The following is a 15,161-nucleotide window of genomic DNA, read 5'->3' on the forward strand; positions in this document are numbered from 1 at the left end:
TTGCATGAATCGAGCATTTGTATATTCTCACCTCCACCACCCCATGCCGATGCTCTCTGTCTCTCACTCAGATTGCTCTGGGAGCCTTGCAGCAGGCCTGACTGTCCCCTCTCGCTGGACTTCTACAGCGCCTCCTGACAAATCTCACTTATCCTGCTATGCTTGAAAGTCTTCAGTGGTCCTTTAAAAGATCATAAAGCTCAATATTCAGCGGGCCCGAGCAACAGTGGAATACAAGGATACAACCGAAGACGTATAAACAGAGGAGGAAAATGTGCACTGCAAACACTCTGAGATCTTAGGGCCGGAGCACCTGTCTGAAAACTCATATCATCACATTCAGCAAGAGGTTTCAAAGTCTTGGGTTAATGCAAACTTTATAAAAAGGCTCACAGCCCTTAAGATTTCCCTTCTCCCCCTGTGACTCTTCAAGGTACGGTTGGGAGACTTATCTAATTCTTCATTTAGGCAGCCTGGTGTCATATGCACATCCTTTGTGCAAACATCCGATGTGATTTATTACACCTCTAAGCCCTGAAAACTGTCCAGGCAGAATTCTTGGTCAAACCCAGTAAGATAAATGGTAACATACTTAAAATCATCTCTGAAAAAGAATAAAAAATAATTTTTAGAGATGGATACACTTGTGCGAGGGCCTGGGTGAATTTGAGAGGTGGTGAGTAGTAACAAAAATGACTATCAGAGGCCAAGTCAAGTGAAACAAGGAAGAAGATGTAAAGCAGGACCAGATTATATACAGGGAAAAAAATAGACACACAAGGCTGGAAAATAAGACAAAACACTGGCATGGTGAAAGTCATGTAAAGAGTTGTTGCAGGAGAATTTGCAGCATTCGAGGCATGCAATGATAGTCTCAGGTCCTAGGAATAAATCTAGAAATGGAGTGGGAAGGATTCACAATGTACAGTAACAGCTCGAAAGATATTTAGAAGATAGATATTATCTTGAGAGAGAAAATAATGGCTTCACCGCTTACTTTGAGTTATGGATATTAAAAAAAGGTTCTAATACTTTCTTCAGCATATTTGCACTGCATCTTCTAACATGTATGCCATGAGTCAACGGAAGCAGCATGGATTTTGGAAGCAGACACACCTGTACCCAGATAGGAATCAAGGCCAAGAATGGTCTGGGGGCGCCTGGGTGGCACGGCGGTTAAGCATCTGCCTTCGGCTCAGGGCGTGATCCCGGCGTTCTGGGATCGAGCCCCACATCAGGCTCCTCTGCTGTGAGCCTGCTTCCTCCTCTCCCACTCCCCCTGCTTGTGTTCCCTCTCTCTCTGGCTGTCTCTGTCTCTGTCAAATAAATAAATAAAATCTTTAAAAAAAAAAAAAAAAAGAATGAGTCTGGCCTCGGTGTTGGCTGGTAACGTGATTGATGTTACTTACGAAGAGCTTAAAAACCCTCTAAACTTTACACATATTTTCTGAATTATCAGGTGGGATTTCGGAATCTCTTTTAAGTAGGATATTCTCCCGATTCAGGCTACGTTTTTAGAGTATTCTGTCCAGGAATATGGGAGTGGTAATGAGCATGGACCTACCTAGGATCCCCAGATTGGCTAAGACCTGCTTACTACAAGGTCTCAGGCCACACAGCTTGGACGAGCCCTTATCTAAGCCTCAACAAAGCATACCCTGGTCTTTAGAACTGGCTTACCTAGGAGTGCAAGACTGAATGCAACATTACTCCAAGCGTGTTCTCTTGCAGGTCAGCAAACTGCTTGTTGCTGCTCTGTTAATACACAAGTTAATACAGAAACGGAAACTTGCACAGCAATAAATTCAGCTCCACTGAATCCCAATAACAGAAAAACGGAAAAAAACTGAACATGCAATTTGTAAGTATTTTTACATTTATTTTCTAGTCATTCATTCTTATTGCACTTTAGAAAAGTATCGGTGCAACTGATTGGTGGGGAGGGAGGGTATCTTTCACCAAGATAGCATGAGGAGTACTGATTGTTGGAAGTCAAAAGAGTAGATCGTGGGCTTACAGGAATGGAGGCCTGAATTTTTTCCGGGTCTTGGGGCCTGGGAACAAAAGCAGCCCGTGATTCACATGACTGATCGCAGCTCACAGGAGACTCAAATGGAGTTAACATCTTCTTAGCAAAAAGGATGTGCATTTTACCCAAGAGTGAATATTCACTCCTTTGAGATCCAGTTCAGGGGTTGGCTGATGGCCAAGAATTCAGGACTTTGGAATACATATTTCTAAACTGCAGTTATCAAGGTCAATAAATCTGACTGCCATGTTTTGGTTCTTACCCAACTTGACCTCTAACAGCTTCTAACACAGCTGACCTTACTTCTCCTCTCTGTGAACTTGGCTTCAATGATTACCATACTCACTGCTTTTTGTTCATTCTTCTGGGAAGAAGCTCCTTGACCCAGGCATTAAATGTCTCAAAGCTCAGTCCTAACTCTGACCTACTAGATTGTTCTATTACTGTACGCGATTTTTCATGCCCCACCCTAGCCATGGCTTCTCTCTGAAGTTGAGCTTGACCGTATCACTTGATTTGGTAAGTGGAATGCTAGAGGACTTGCCACAAGTATAGGAAGTTGCTCCCTCCCAGTCAAGTGAGAAAGAATATGCCCTGGTTAGCTTTTGGTCCAAGAAGGATGAACAAACATGTGGAGCAGGCCTGAACTCAAGCAGCAGCCCAATGCCAAGCCCACCCAATCCAGCAGGGCCAGCACAGCTGCAGCCCATGCGGAGACCCAGGAATGAAAAAATAAATGTCTTCAGTTGTAAGTCACTGTGATTTTGAGCTTATTTGTTTCACAGCAAAAACTGACTCATGTTCTACTCACTCTAGACTCTCCCCCCAAACTCTTATCTCAGCTCCAAATCCATATCCCACGGCCTACTCTTTGGTATCTCCACTTGTAGGTGTCAAAAACCTTAAACTCAGCATGTCCAGATTGGAACTTAATTATTCCCCTCTGTCCACTTTCCTTACAAGCCTACACTGTACATCTAAATGTACATCCAGCAACCTGTGAAGCCCCTCTGGCCCCCTCGCACATCCAGTTCATCAACGTAAAACTTTCCTTTTAAATAGTTTCCCTACACGTGCACCTCCCTCTTGTGCCAGAACCACCCGAGGCCAAGATCACGGTCTCTCACGCCAACTGTCCTTCCAAAATCCACATCAATACCACTGCTACTCCTGCTTAAACAAATCCCCCTCCAATGCTTCCAGGAATAAGAAGAACATTCTTAATAGAGCCGACCAGGCAATGGGTAATCTTTCCTGGCTCCAGACTCAACTACACCACACCTGCTCCTGCTCCTTGCACATTAGGAAAACCAGTCTTCTTTGAACACGCCAACCTTCTCCTTCCCACACAGAGAATCTGCACTGCAGTGAGCCCTGTCTGATCACTTTCCTCCAAATCAGCGAACGACCCTCCAATGGCCTACAGGGAGAAGAGGACAAAATATTTAAAGTTGGGGTAATTTTGGAAGGCCTACCCATATGATCACCAGAACTGTAGCTCAAATGACACACCTGGATTTATTCTTAATTACTACACACTCAAGCAAAACAGTAAAATATCTCCCTAATAGGTTTCCTCCTGATACTTTTCTTTTCTTCAGAAAACTTTGACATTTTCCTGATACTTTTGCCACTTACTACAAACAGGCAGTATTTCCCAGGAAATACATCTGAGCTCTGGAATCATTTTAGCATGGCACAAGACTCGTGATCCCAACTTCACTCCGTCATGTAAGAGCCGAGTTACTAGACTTCTCTGGGCCCCAAATTCCTTATGGAAATAAGCATGCCCTACCATGCTGAGTTGTTTTGCTGAATAAAGAAGATATGTATTTATGAATATACCCAACATTCTTCCCTGTCATTCAGTTAATATATATTTCTTGAGCTGTATATCTCAGAATATGCTTTCTTTTTCAAGAAGGAGAAAAAAAAAACAAAAAACATTCAGCTCAGCTTCATGCTCCTTCCTGGGTAAAAAGGCTCCAAATAATTGCTCAGATATTCTGCCTGGACTTCAAACCTAGCAACCCATCTTCCCATTGGCACCCCTTCTTGAGGGAGACTCTGCTTTTCTGCCATCTTCCCTCTTGAGATCACACTTGTCTGGTGCCTGTGCCACTCTCCCTGGGCACACTGGCCTCATTAGGCTATGCCTCTTTACCCACTGTTGTCCCTTGAGGGGTGTAAGTGCAGGCTATAGTGCCTAGCAAAATGGATGTGGATGCATTAAGATGTGTAAGAAAAAAAGAGGTAAATAGCCCAGTTTCAAATAAAGTTTTGATACAAATATTATCCCCTAAAAAGTTTATTCTGACAATGTCTTTTGTTTTTTTTAAAGATTCTATTTATTCATTTGACAGAGAGAGAGACAGCCAGCCAGAGAGGGAACACAAGCAGGGGGAGTGGGAGAGGAAGAAGCAGGCTCCTAGCGGAGGAGCCTGATCCGGGGCTCGATCCCAGAACGCCGGGATCACGCCCTAAGCCGAAGGCAGACGCTTAACGACTGCGCCACCCAGGAGCCCCAGGACAATGTCTTTCTTAACATCTGGTAGACTCCTGTGAGCGTTATCACTATGCTGCTTCCCAGAGTCAGTGAATATTCCTAACAACTCAGGTGTTCTTTCCAAAATATTAATTGCCACTGACAAAATGAATAGTTAAAACAAAAATCCTCACACATTTGACACCCCCTGCTATTGAATTTATTTGGGGGGCAAGGTTTTTTGAAAGAAAACAATTGGTTTTTGCTCCTTGACACTTGTCCCAAGCCTGAGACTCATGTTCTATGTTTATGTACATGTGTGATATTTGCTGCAAGGAAGAAGACTCTCAGAACACCAAATGCAATTTAGAATTTTTCTAAACACAGGCACAGCTCTGAGAGTTAATGGAGTTAGGTACTATACTCCAAAATGTGTTCTTGGGAAACATCAGCCCACAATTCCGTAGTCAAAAAAGTGTAACATTTTGTTAAAACAAGATTTAAATAATTTATATGACCAACCTGCAAATATTGTTGACTGAGTCTTCTGGACAATGGTGGTGGCATTTGCAACGCAAGATCTTTGGACGAGGGGTGGGGGCTGTACTCTCACCATCCTCTTTCTTGGTCCCCACATTTAATTTTCCTGAACTTCGCAAAAGCATGTTATCAAGTAAGTTTGCTGAAAAGAACAAAGAGTAAGAGTTTAAGTATCTGTGGGATAGCCTAGCTGAAGTCTTCTATCCAAAGAACAATGAGATTAAACAAAATATTATTTATGATACTTAAAGATTTAAATATAAAACAGTTATTTTAATGATTTTGATATTAGAAATTATACTTAATATGACTCTACTTACATAATTGTTATAATTATGTAACATATGTCTCATATAAAATACAGAAATTCTCATAACCCTTTCAGGATAGCAACCTATACATTAAATTATAATAGTTGTATTTGATTGGGTACAACGAGCTCAATGAGCACTGGTATATAGATCATCTCTACTCTGTATGGTAATGGTATGGGTAAATATCATTCCCAACTACAGATGAGAAAATTAAGACCAAAGTTTAAGTGATCTGCACACAGCTAATAAGTCATGAAGCCAGCACTTAAACCCTAAAACTGTCTGCCTACCAGTCTCTTTACTTTAGGTATATCAAGTATTTTTTAAAGAAATTATTAGAAATACTTAATATGCAAAACTGGTAGGAAGATGAAAACTTAGTTATCACTAAGATACGTCAAACGATACATCTTTCCCATCAGCTTTTACATGAAAAGTGCCTTTCTATTGCAGTAGCAATGGTTCTACATCTTCAACGGAAGACATGTAGGACAGTAGATGTGACCTCTAGAGACTGATTTTCTGAGTTCATAATTAGACTTTACTATTTACCAGTTGGGTTGACCTTGGATAACTTTATAAGTAATCTCATTGAGCTTCACTTATCATTAAAGTAGAGAGAATTATAAGCACCTACCTCATGCTAACAGCTTAGTATATATATGTTAAGTAGTAATACTGGGTAGATGTTAACTAGTATTATTGGAAAGATCTAATTTTTTTTTTTTTTACTTTTTAGATAGTAAGATTTCATTCATAGAGGGTGACCTATCACTGAGATGGTTTTCATACTTTCCCTATTTATCATCACTCTTAGAAAGTAATGATGATCGCCAGGGGGACAAGCGTTAACTGATACCTATTACGTTCCAGGCACTGTGGCAGGAGCTCTCATACATGCTATGTCACTGCATCAATTGTCAACCTGAACGTTTGATTTAAACTATCTCTCACAACACATCAAGCTTGCCTATAATTAAAACAAATCTCAACAAAAATATTATCGAAAATACGTTGGGTTAAAAAATAGAAATTCGAGGCCAGAGATGCAATATACTCAATAGATGTGTTATGCAGTGCGCATGTGTTCATTTCTTAAACCACAAATTAATGCCTCTAGCCACTGGTCACATCAGAGAATGAGAAGTTTAAAAAAAAAAAAAGATGTAATTTTTCCTGACTTTCTGTAAGCTAATTAGGTGAATTCTTGGAGAGTAAAAATGGAAGGGGAAAACAATAAAATGTATTAAATCAATTTACCAGAATTTCCCCAATCATTAATTCTAAATTCATTAGATTTTTCAAATTTGTATAAGATGTATACCTAAATTTCCCAAAGTTTCTTAAATTTTAGTCTAGAGAAGACATGTAGATTGTAATGTGCAGAGTTTGTTATATGCAGAGTTTGTTATATGCAGAATCCCGGGCCACTCACAGTGATTCTGATTCCATAGGTCTCAGGTGAGCCAAGGAAAGTGAATATTCAAGATCCCACGTGATTCTGAGAGAGATCATGTGCAGACTCCACTCTGAGAAACCCGGGACTAGATTAAGCAAATAATATTTATTTAATCCAACCATAGAATTCACTGCAATAGACGTATATTATCTCTATACAATAGGAGGCTTATCCTTAAATTCCAAAATAAACGTATTATATGTTAGTATTTTATATTTGAAGCCATTGGTTACAAGTTTTCCTGCATAAATGCCTCAGCACTCTTGCTATCCAGGTGCAGGGGGCGTTGGTAAGCTTATATATCACCCTGCCATGCTGGCTTCCTTCTTTTTAAATCTGGTTCTCAATCTTACTAACTTTATGACCTGAGTAACCTCGAAAAAACTCAAAGTGATGAAAATAAGTTATTTAAAATTTATTACATCCTGCTTCCTTCATACCAGACCCCTTCTCTTTGAAGTTTTAAAACAAAATAATTTAAATTCATTTTTTATGCATATGTCTCATTAGCAAATATGTATCGGGTGCCTTTCCTGTTCTGGGCACAGCCTGAGTATGTAGGATGAACTGAACATGGGCAGGATTTCCCATCTGGTGGGAAAAGTGGTTAAATGGAATGTTTACACTGCAAGGTCTCCATTAGAAAAGGAAACATCTTCATACTATCAGGAATAAGACATCGTTTAGTAAGAAACATTTTAAGAAAGGATTCATAATTTTCTCACATTTTTAATTTATTTAAAGACTGATATAAATTTTAGCTAGAAGGAGGTTCTTTGCAATATTGCTTCTAACAACCCACGTTTACAACAGGGGATAAGTCAGATCTCTAAAAAGATTCCTATGTGGTCATTAAAATGTTGGTGTGGAAATATATTTACTGGCAAGAAAAATATTAAAATATATTTTTTGTTGGAAAGGGTAGATCACAAAGTATTTTAATTATGAATCCCACTAGAATAATAGGAAAAAGAGCTTAAAAAATGAACCTACAATATAACAGAGATCAATAAAAACCTGGTAAGCAGAAGGAAAGCAGTTAACTGATTTAACTAAGCCAAAGATACTGATTCCTAGGCCTAAGGTAGAGAAAAGCCAAGAAGCAAAAAAAATTTACCACTTAACTCCAAAAAAAGACCCCAGAGTGGTACCACAAGTTGCTTTTAGAAATAGAGTTCAGTTGCCCTCTCCCATCCCCAAAGGCTGGCAACATCACCTCTACCTTCCCCACCCCTGCATCCCCGCAGAAGACTGGAAGAGTAAATGTGTTATGCATGTCACTGAGATGCCTTCCTTATTTTCCTGTTTTACCATCAAGGTGAAGGGCTATAGAAACTGAAGCACAGGGGAGGGCGGCGTGGGTACCAGCTTACTACAAACATTCAGTAACCCTTTACACTGGCTGTTGACTCCTGCCCTCTCCCTCTACATGGCTTCCAGAACTTGATGCAGCCTGGCTTATCTCTTCTTTACTCAGGAATTTGACCAGGTCAAGAACAAACAAAATACTTAAAGACAGGAATATTAGAGGTTTCTCAGCGAAACAGCCCTGTAATAATTATCTTAGGGTAAGGCCCACTGGTGACAAGATCTACCCAATGAACAGAGCTTCCAGTCAGCTTTTATAGTGATCCATTATCTTATGCACAAGCCACTCATTCAGGGTTGCTAGATACATGAAGAAAGCCTCAAACATCAAATATTGAGAATAAAACAAACACACAAAAGAAAGCCACTTGGAAGAAACGTACAATGGAAAAAAAAACTTTTGAAGAAACTATAATACGGTCATTTTTATTAAAAAATACATTACATCAATGAAACAAGAATGTGTTGTTATGAAAGGGGAATAACAAACAAGGAACTCTAAAAATATGATTGCATAAATACAAATTTCAATAGGTGAGCTGAGATAAAGATCAGGAAATCTCCCACAATATAGGGCAAAACAGAGATGGAAGAGTTCAGTAAATCAGAGCATCAATCTAGGAAATTCAAAACGTGAATAATAATATCTTCAGAAAGAGAGACTTGAGAAAAGAGAGGGGAGGAAATCATCAAATAAATAGTGTACAATTCCCATAACTGAAAATCATGATTTTCTAGTTTAAAAGGATCCGTAGAGCATATGAATAGACCTACACACCAAGGTATGTTGTAAAATTTTATAACGTTAGAGACAAAGGGAGATCTTATATAACATATTTTATATACATATATATATATATATATATATACAGATAAAAGATAAAAATAAAAGTGATTAAAAACAAGCATGGCACTGAATTTTCTACAGCAAAACTGGAAATTAAAATAAAATAGAGTAACGTCTTCAAAATTCTGAGGGAAAAATGTTTATACCTGGGCAAATTATAACTCAAATATGAAGATATGAAAAAAAATTTTGAAGATTTTCAATGTCTCAAAAATTTACCTCTCATACACCTTTCTCAGGAAGCTATTGGAGGAGATGCTCTGCCCAAATGAAAGTGTAAACAAGAAAACAGAAGAAATGAGTTTCTGCTATGGGAGATCCAACCCAAGAGAAAGGTGATGCATACTCTCAATGGTAAAGGTGGATAGTAAGATGAAAACTATGACTAAACCAAAGGATCAACCAGGCCTGACCGAAGGCAGGTCAAAAAATTCTGGAGACAGAGGTCCAAAAAGTTAAAATAAACGCAATAACTCAGGTATTTTAAATTTAAACAGATTAAGAGTTTGGAAATTAATTTGTGATGGAAATATAGAAATCTAACAAAACAAATAATGTTTTAACTCCTATACATGTAGCTTAGGGGATGGAAATAGTATATAGTGAGGGAGAGAGTGGTAAAGCTTCGAAAGTGGAAAGTCAAAGGTAATGCCTAAAATTGAATAATCAAGAGGTAGCCATACAATTACCTGTTTAGAGATATGGAGAAAAATACCAAAAGAGAATGTAAAAAGGACCAGGTATACTCTCTACTGAACAGGACAAGTTAGAAGGATACTTTAAGGAAAAATAAGCCAGTCTCTTTATGTTAAAACAAAAATTAGCAGGTTTTGAAATAATATATTTCATATGATAAGTCCTCAGTAGTCTGTGTGTGTGTGATAAAAATGAAGGATTCACATTTATATGGATACTGATGAAACACGTGAAGATCCTAGTTCTTGTGGAAAATTTAATTATTTCTGTCAAGGACTACTGAATTTTTGCATCATGAAATTTTCATATTTCGCATCACAAAATTTTTCATAGCTTGCATTGGAGAGGACTATGATTTGTGTTTTTACATCATTGTGGATCTATGGGGTAGCTATAGATAGTAGTTGGAGCTACATAAATGCATTTGCAAATTGCTTCTCGGTTCAAAACAGGGAAGAAACTAGTCTCAAATCCTGATGTGCAATAAAGAACATCAGTGAACAAGGAAAACTCAGACAATCATAAAAGAAAATCCAGCAAGGAAGAAGAAACTTCCCTAGATAATCTTCATTATGGGGATATACCACCGAACCAATGAACACTGGCTTAGTAGCAACACTAAATCCACTATGGTTTACCATATTTTATGCATTTGTGTCTCGGTCTATATTGCAAGTTATTAACAATCTGTTTTGAGGTATTCTGCAGAAGATTCTAAGTTAACTACTTCAGTTATTAATATGGAAAGATAGCTGAGTCTTCTAATCCAAGCAAGTTTTATAGTCAACTCCTGGCTCTCAAACACTGGACATATCAGTTAAAAACCATACTTTCTATGAAAATTATGAAGTAGTACTGAATAATCTTTCCAAAATACTTAACACTAACATGTAGTCAGAATGTATGTCATTTTACCAGAAACACATTTCTCAAGAACAAAAATAAAGAGAAAAAAAATACTGCTAGCTCATAATAGAGATCCCATTTCTTTAAAGTGAGTTAACAGACAAGATCCTGAATAAGCATGTGAGGTTGCATTCATACAATGTAACCTGCACAAGTAAAAGTGGCGAGACGATAAAATGATTTCTTTAATTAGCATTATTAAAGAAATGAGTGGTTAAATGCAAATGAGACAAGTGGAGACTTCTTCACTTGCTTTTGCCAAAATAATCAAATCAAGAGAGTGATTTATGTGAAAGTGTGCAACTGCTACTTAGGAGTCAATTAATCTATATGTGTTTAACTCCCTGTGAAATGAAATTCATTATCACACAATATTTCTAGTTGTAAGATAAAATTATTGAGTGATAATTTGGAGGTTAATAGAAGACAAGGGGGAAGAGAAGGAGCAGCAGCAGAATGATTAAATGATTAGCAGAATGATCTGATTAGGCTCATCTTAAAATCTAAGAACACTGTTAAAAAGAAAAATTATAAGATCTTTTTCTTATTGAGTTATAACTGACAATCAACATTATGTAAGTTCCAGGTGTACAACATGATGATTCGATATGTGTGTATATTGCAAAAGATCATCACAATAAGCCCTTACTGTAATATATAGTTGACCCTTGTACAATACTGGTGTTGAATCGTGCAGATTTTAAAGGTAGGTTTTTTTGATAAATACAGTACAGTACTGTAGATGTATTTTCTCTTCCTTATGATTTTTTTTTAATAACATTTGCTTTTCTCTAGCTTACTTTATTGTAAGAATACAGTATATAATACATATAACATACAAATATGTGTTAATCAACTGTTTATGTTATCAGTAAGGCTTCCAGTCAACAGTAGACTATTAGTTTAGGGGGAGTAAAAAGTTATAAATGAATTTTTACTTCATGGGGGATCAGCACTCCTAAACTCCACATTGTTAAAGGGCCAACTATAGTTTGAAATCAGGGAGCATGATGCCTCCAGCTTTGTTTTTCTTTCCCAAAACTGCTTTGGTTATTTGGTGTCTTTCATGGCTCCATGAAAATTTTGGAATTGTATGCCACTGGAATTTTGATGGGGATTGCATTGAATCTGTAGATTGCTTTGGGTAGTATGAACATTTTAACAATATTAATTCTTACAAATTGTGAGCACGAAATATTTTTCCATTTATTTGTGTCAATTCTTTCATCCAATGTCTTAGAGTTTCTAGTGTATAGCTCTATAATCTCGTTGGTTAAATTTATTCCTAGGTATCTTACTCTTTTTGATGCACTTGTAAATGAGACGATTTTCTTAATTTCTCTTTTTGATATTTCATTACTAGTGTATAGAAATGCAGCAGATTTCTATATATCGATTTTATATTCTGCAACTTTACTGGAACTCATTTACAAGTTCTAATGTTTTTTGGTGAAGTCCTTAGCATCTGTAAACCGAGGCATCTTTATTTCTTCCTTTCCAATTTGGATCTCTTTTATTTCTTTTTCTTATCTAATTGCTCTGGCTAGGATTTCCAATAATATGTTGAAAAAAAGTGGTGAGGGGGGCATCCTTGTCTTATTCCTGATTTTAGAAGAAAATCTATCACCTTTTCACTACTGAATATAATGTTAGCTGTGGGCTTCTTATATATGATTTTTATTATTTTGAGGTGAGTTCCCTCTATACCTTCTTTGTCAAGAGTTTTTTATTATAAATGGATATTGATTATTGTCAAGCGCTTTTTCTGTATCCATTGAGTTGATCATATGATTTTTATTCTTCATTTTGTTAATGTGGTATATCACATTGATTAATTTGTGGATGTTAAGCCATCCGTGTATCCCTGGAATAAATTCCACTTGATCATGATGAATGATCCTTTTAATGTATTGTTGTATTCAGTTTGCAAATATTTTGCTGAGGATTTTTGCATCTGTGTTCATCAGGGATATTGGTTCATAATTTTCTTTTCTTGTGATGTCCTTGTCTGGTTTTGGTGTCACGGTACTGCAGTCCTCATAAAATGAGTTTGTTTTGTTTTTGTTTTTGTTTTTTTTTTTTAAAGATTTTATTTATTTATGTGATAGACAGCCAGCGAGAGAGGGAATACAGCAGGGGGAGTGGGAGAGGAAGAAGCAGGCTCATAGTGGAGGAGCCTGATGTGGGACTCGATCCCGGTACACCGGGATCACGCCCTGAGCCGAAGGCAGATGCTTTAACGACTGCGCTACCCAGGCGCCCCCCATAAAATGAGTTTGAATGTGTTCCTTCCTCTTCTGTTTTTTGGAGGAGAGAAGAATTGGTATTAATTCTTTGATTTTTCTGGTAGAATTCACCAATGAAGTTATCTAGTGCTGGACTTCTGCTTGTTGGGGGGGGGGGTTAATTACTGATTAAGATCTTAATAGCCAGTTCCCATGTGAGAAAAAGGGACAATAAGAAATTGGACTGTTTTATTGACTATTATCATTATGAAAAGGGATTTATTTTTAAAAAGTAACTTTCATATAAAGCCATACTCAATTAGTGCAAAATCAAGCCAGCCTCACAAACATAAGCCAGGCATTTTGGAACAAAAACAAGACAGAACACGTCAACTAAAGCATAAAAAGCACAATTACATGAATACACAAAGAATAATGATTTTATAAAAACATGGTAATAGATAATAACGATGCTGAAATAAGCATTAGAAGAAAAGACAGAGATACATATTTATGATAAATGTGAACATTTAGATAAATAGCAGAATAGCAATCATGCAGATTTATCCCAAATTTTAGATGTCTGATTAAAACAATTTTTAAATTGTATTTTTTACATTTCATTACATTTATTATATTTCTAGTATCCCTCCATTTGAAACAGGAGAAAGGCAGACTTCAAAAGATAATAAAGTTTGATTAGTCAGCTCATTCAAATAATGTAAGATCTTTTATTAATTAGATCCTCATTGTACTTGATTTTGTATTAAATTTTATCTAAAAGATAATCATTGAAAACAATTGAAAGGTAACTAACCATTAAAGAAACATGAAGTATAACTTAATGATATTTTCTAAATCAACAGGTTAAATCTGTAAAAAAAAATTTCTACTAAGTAAAGCTAAGTAAAAATTCAACTTCTACTTAAGTTGAACAGAATTTCAACAAAAGTGATTATTTCTTACCCATAGCTTTCCAGTTATTTTTTTTTATATTTAGTAACAGAATTATAAATAAACCTGACAGAGAAATGTAAGGGGAAAAATGGAAAAACTCTGACTTCTAGAAATTTCTTAGAATATTTCACTGAATAAATCACTCTTTAGAAGCTCATTCCATTTTTCGCTCTCCTTTCTCCCTCCTACCCTTCCCTTTCCTCTATCTCTGTCTCTCTAATACCAATCTTTAGCTTAACAGTGTGAATCCAGACACTTCAAATGCTGTCTGCTCGGCATAGCTGGTCACAGTAGAGTTAACTCAAGTAGTTAACCACAGAAATTACCCTGATAATAGGGCTGTGGAAGCCAATATAAAATTAGTTTTCATTTTTTCAGAGGATCATGAGATTTTTAGGGAGCAAATGAACCACAAGATGACTTTAAGACATATGTTTGCGTGTTTGTGTGTTTTTAATGAATCACAACTAAATTATATTTATATTCCTTATGATTTTTATACCTAAGAGATTTATAGATTTCCAGGGAAATTAACCAAACTTCATGAAATAACCTAAGGATCACCATGCAATAGCATGTGACCTCCATTCAATTACGAAGTTTAAATAGGAAGTTCTTTTCCTTTTTTTTTTTTTTTAAAGATTTTATTTATTTATTCGACAGAGATAGAGACAGCCAGCGAGAGAGGGAACACAAGCAGGGGGAGTGGGAGAGGAAGAAGCAGGCTCATAGCGGAAGAGCCTGATGTGGGGCTCGATCCCATAACGCCGGGATCACGCCCTGAGCCGAAGGCAGACGCTGAACCGCTGTGCCACCCAGGCGCCCCAGGAAGTTCTTTTCCTTGACTATCTTGAACATCTTCACTTGGACGTATGTTCTAGTTATATACATGTTCTCAGCTATTTTGTATATTTGTATATAGTCATATACAAGTCTTCTGTGGCATCTCTTCTTGCATAATTTAGGAAATCAGGCACTGTTATAAAGAGTTTCTTTAAAGCACTTGTTTGGAATCAGGACAATTATTAGCTGGTAACTTGGTACAAACACTTTGTGATAACTCATTTTTTATGTATATGCTTAATAATTCAATTATTTTAAAAATATTTCTGTATTATTTTATATTACTGTGTGCTCTTCCTCAGGATTTTTACAGAAAAACGAGACAAGATTTTTACAAAATATCAGAAAACATAGAAGTAAATGTAAAAAAAAAAAAGAATTTACAATAGTACAACTCTCCAACAAATTAAATTTTAACTTCCATTTCATCCATTATATCCTGACGTATATTTTAGCTATATTTGGTTTAAATTTTTTTCTCAGTAACATTCT

General features: G+C 36.7%; 1 protein-coding gene across 2 annotated transcripts in view; it reads right to left on the reverse strand.

Moving 5' to 3' along the window:
- Nucleotides 1-15,161, reverse strand: part of BMPR1B (bone morphogenetic protein receptor type 1B) — a 147,844-nt gene that overhangs the window by 38,840 nt on the left and 93,843 nt on the right. The window contains exon 1 of one of the 2 annotated variants that reach the window (XM_008707172.2): nt 5,037-5,191. In XM_008707172.2, coding sequence (XP_008705394.1) covers nt 5,037-5,179 — 143 coding nt within the window. In that variant the 5' untranslated portion in view covers nt 5,180-5,191. Of the gene's footprint in view, nt 1-5,036; nt 5,197-15,161 lie in introns of those variants that run through there. The other variant, XM_040625396.1, reaches the window with a different exon arrangement.

This window comes from Ursus maritimus, unplaced genomic scaffold, assembly GCF_017311325.1.
Source record: "Ursus maritimus isolate PB19 unplaced genomic scaffold, ASM1731132v1 scaffold_8, whole genome shotgun sequence".
In the NCBI taxonomy this organism is placed as follows: Eukaryota; Metazoa; Chordata; class Mammalia; order Carnivora; family Ursidae; genus Ursus; species Ursus maritimus.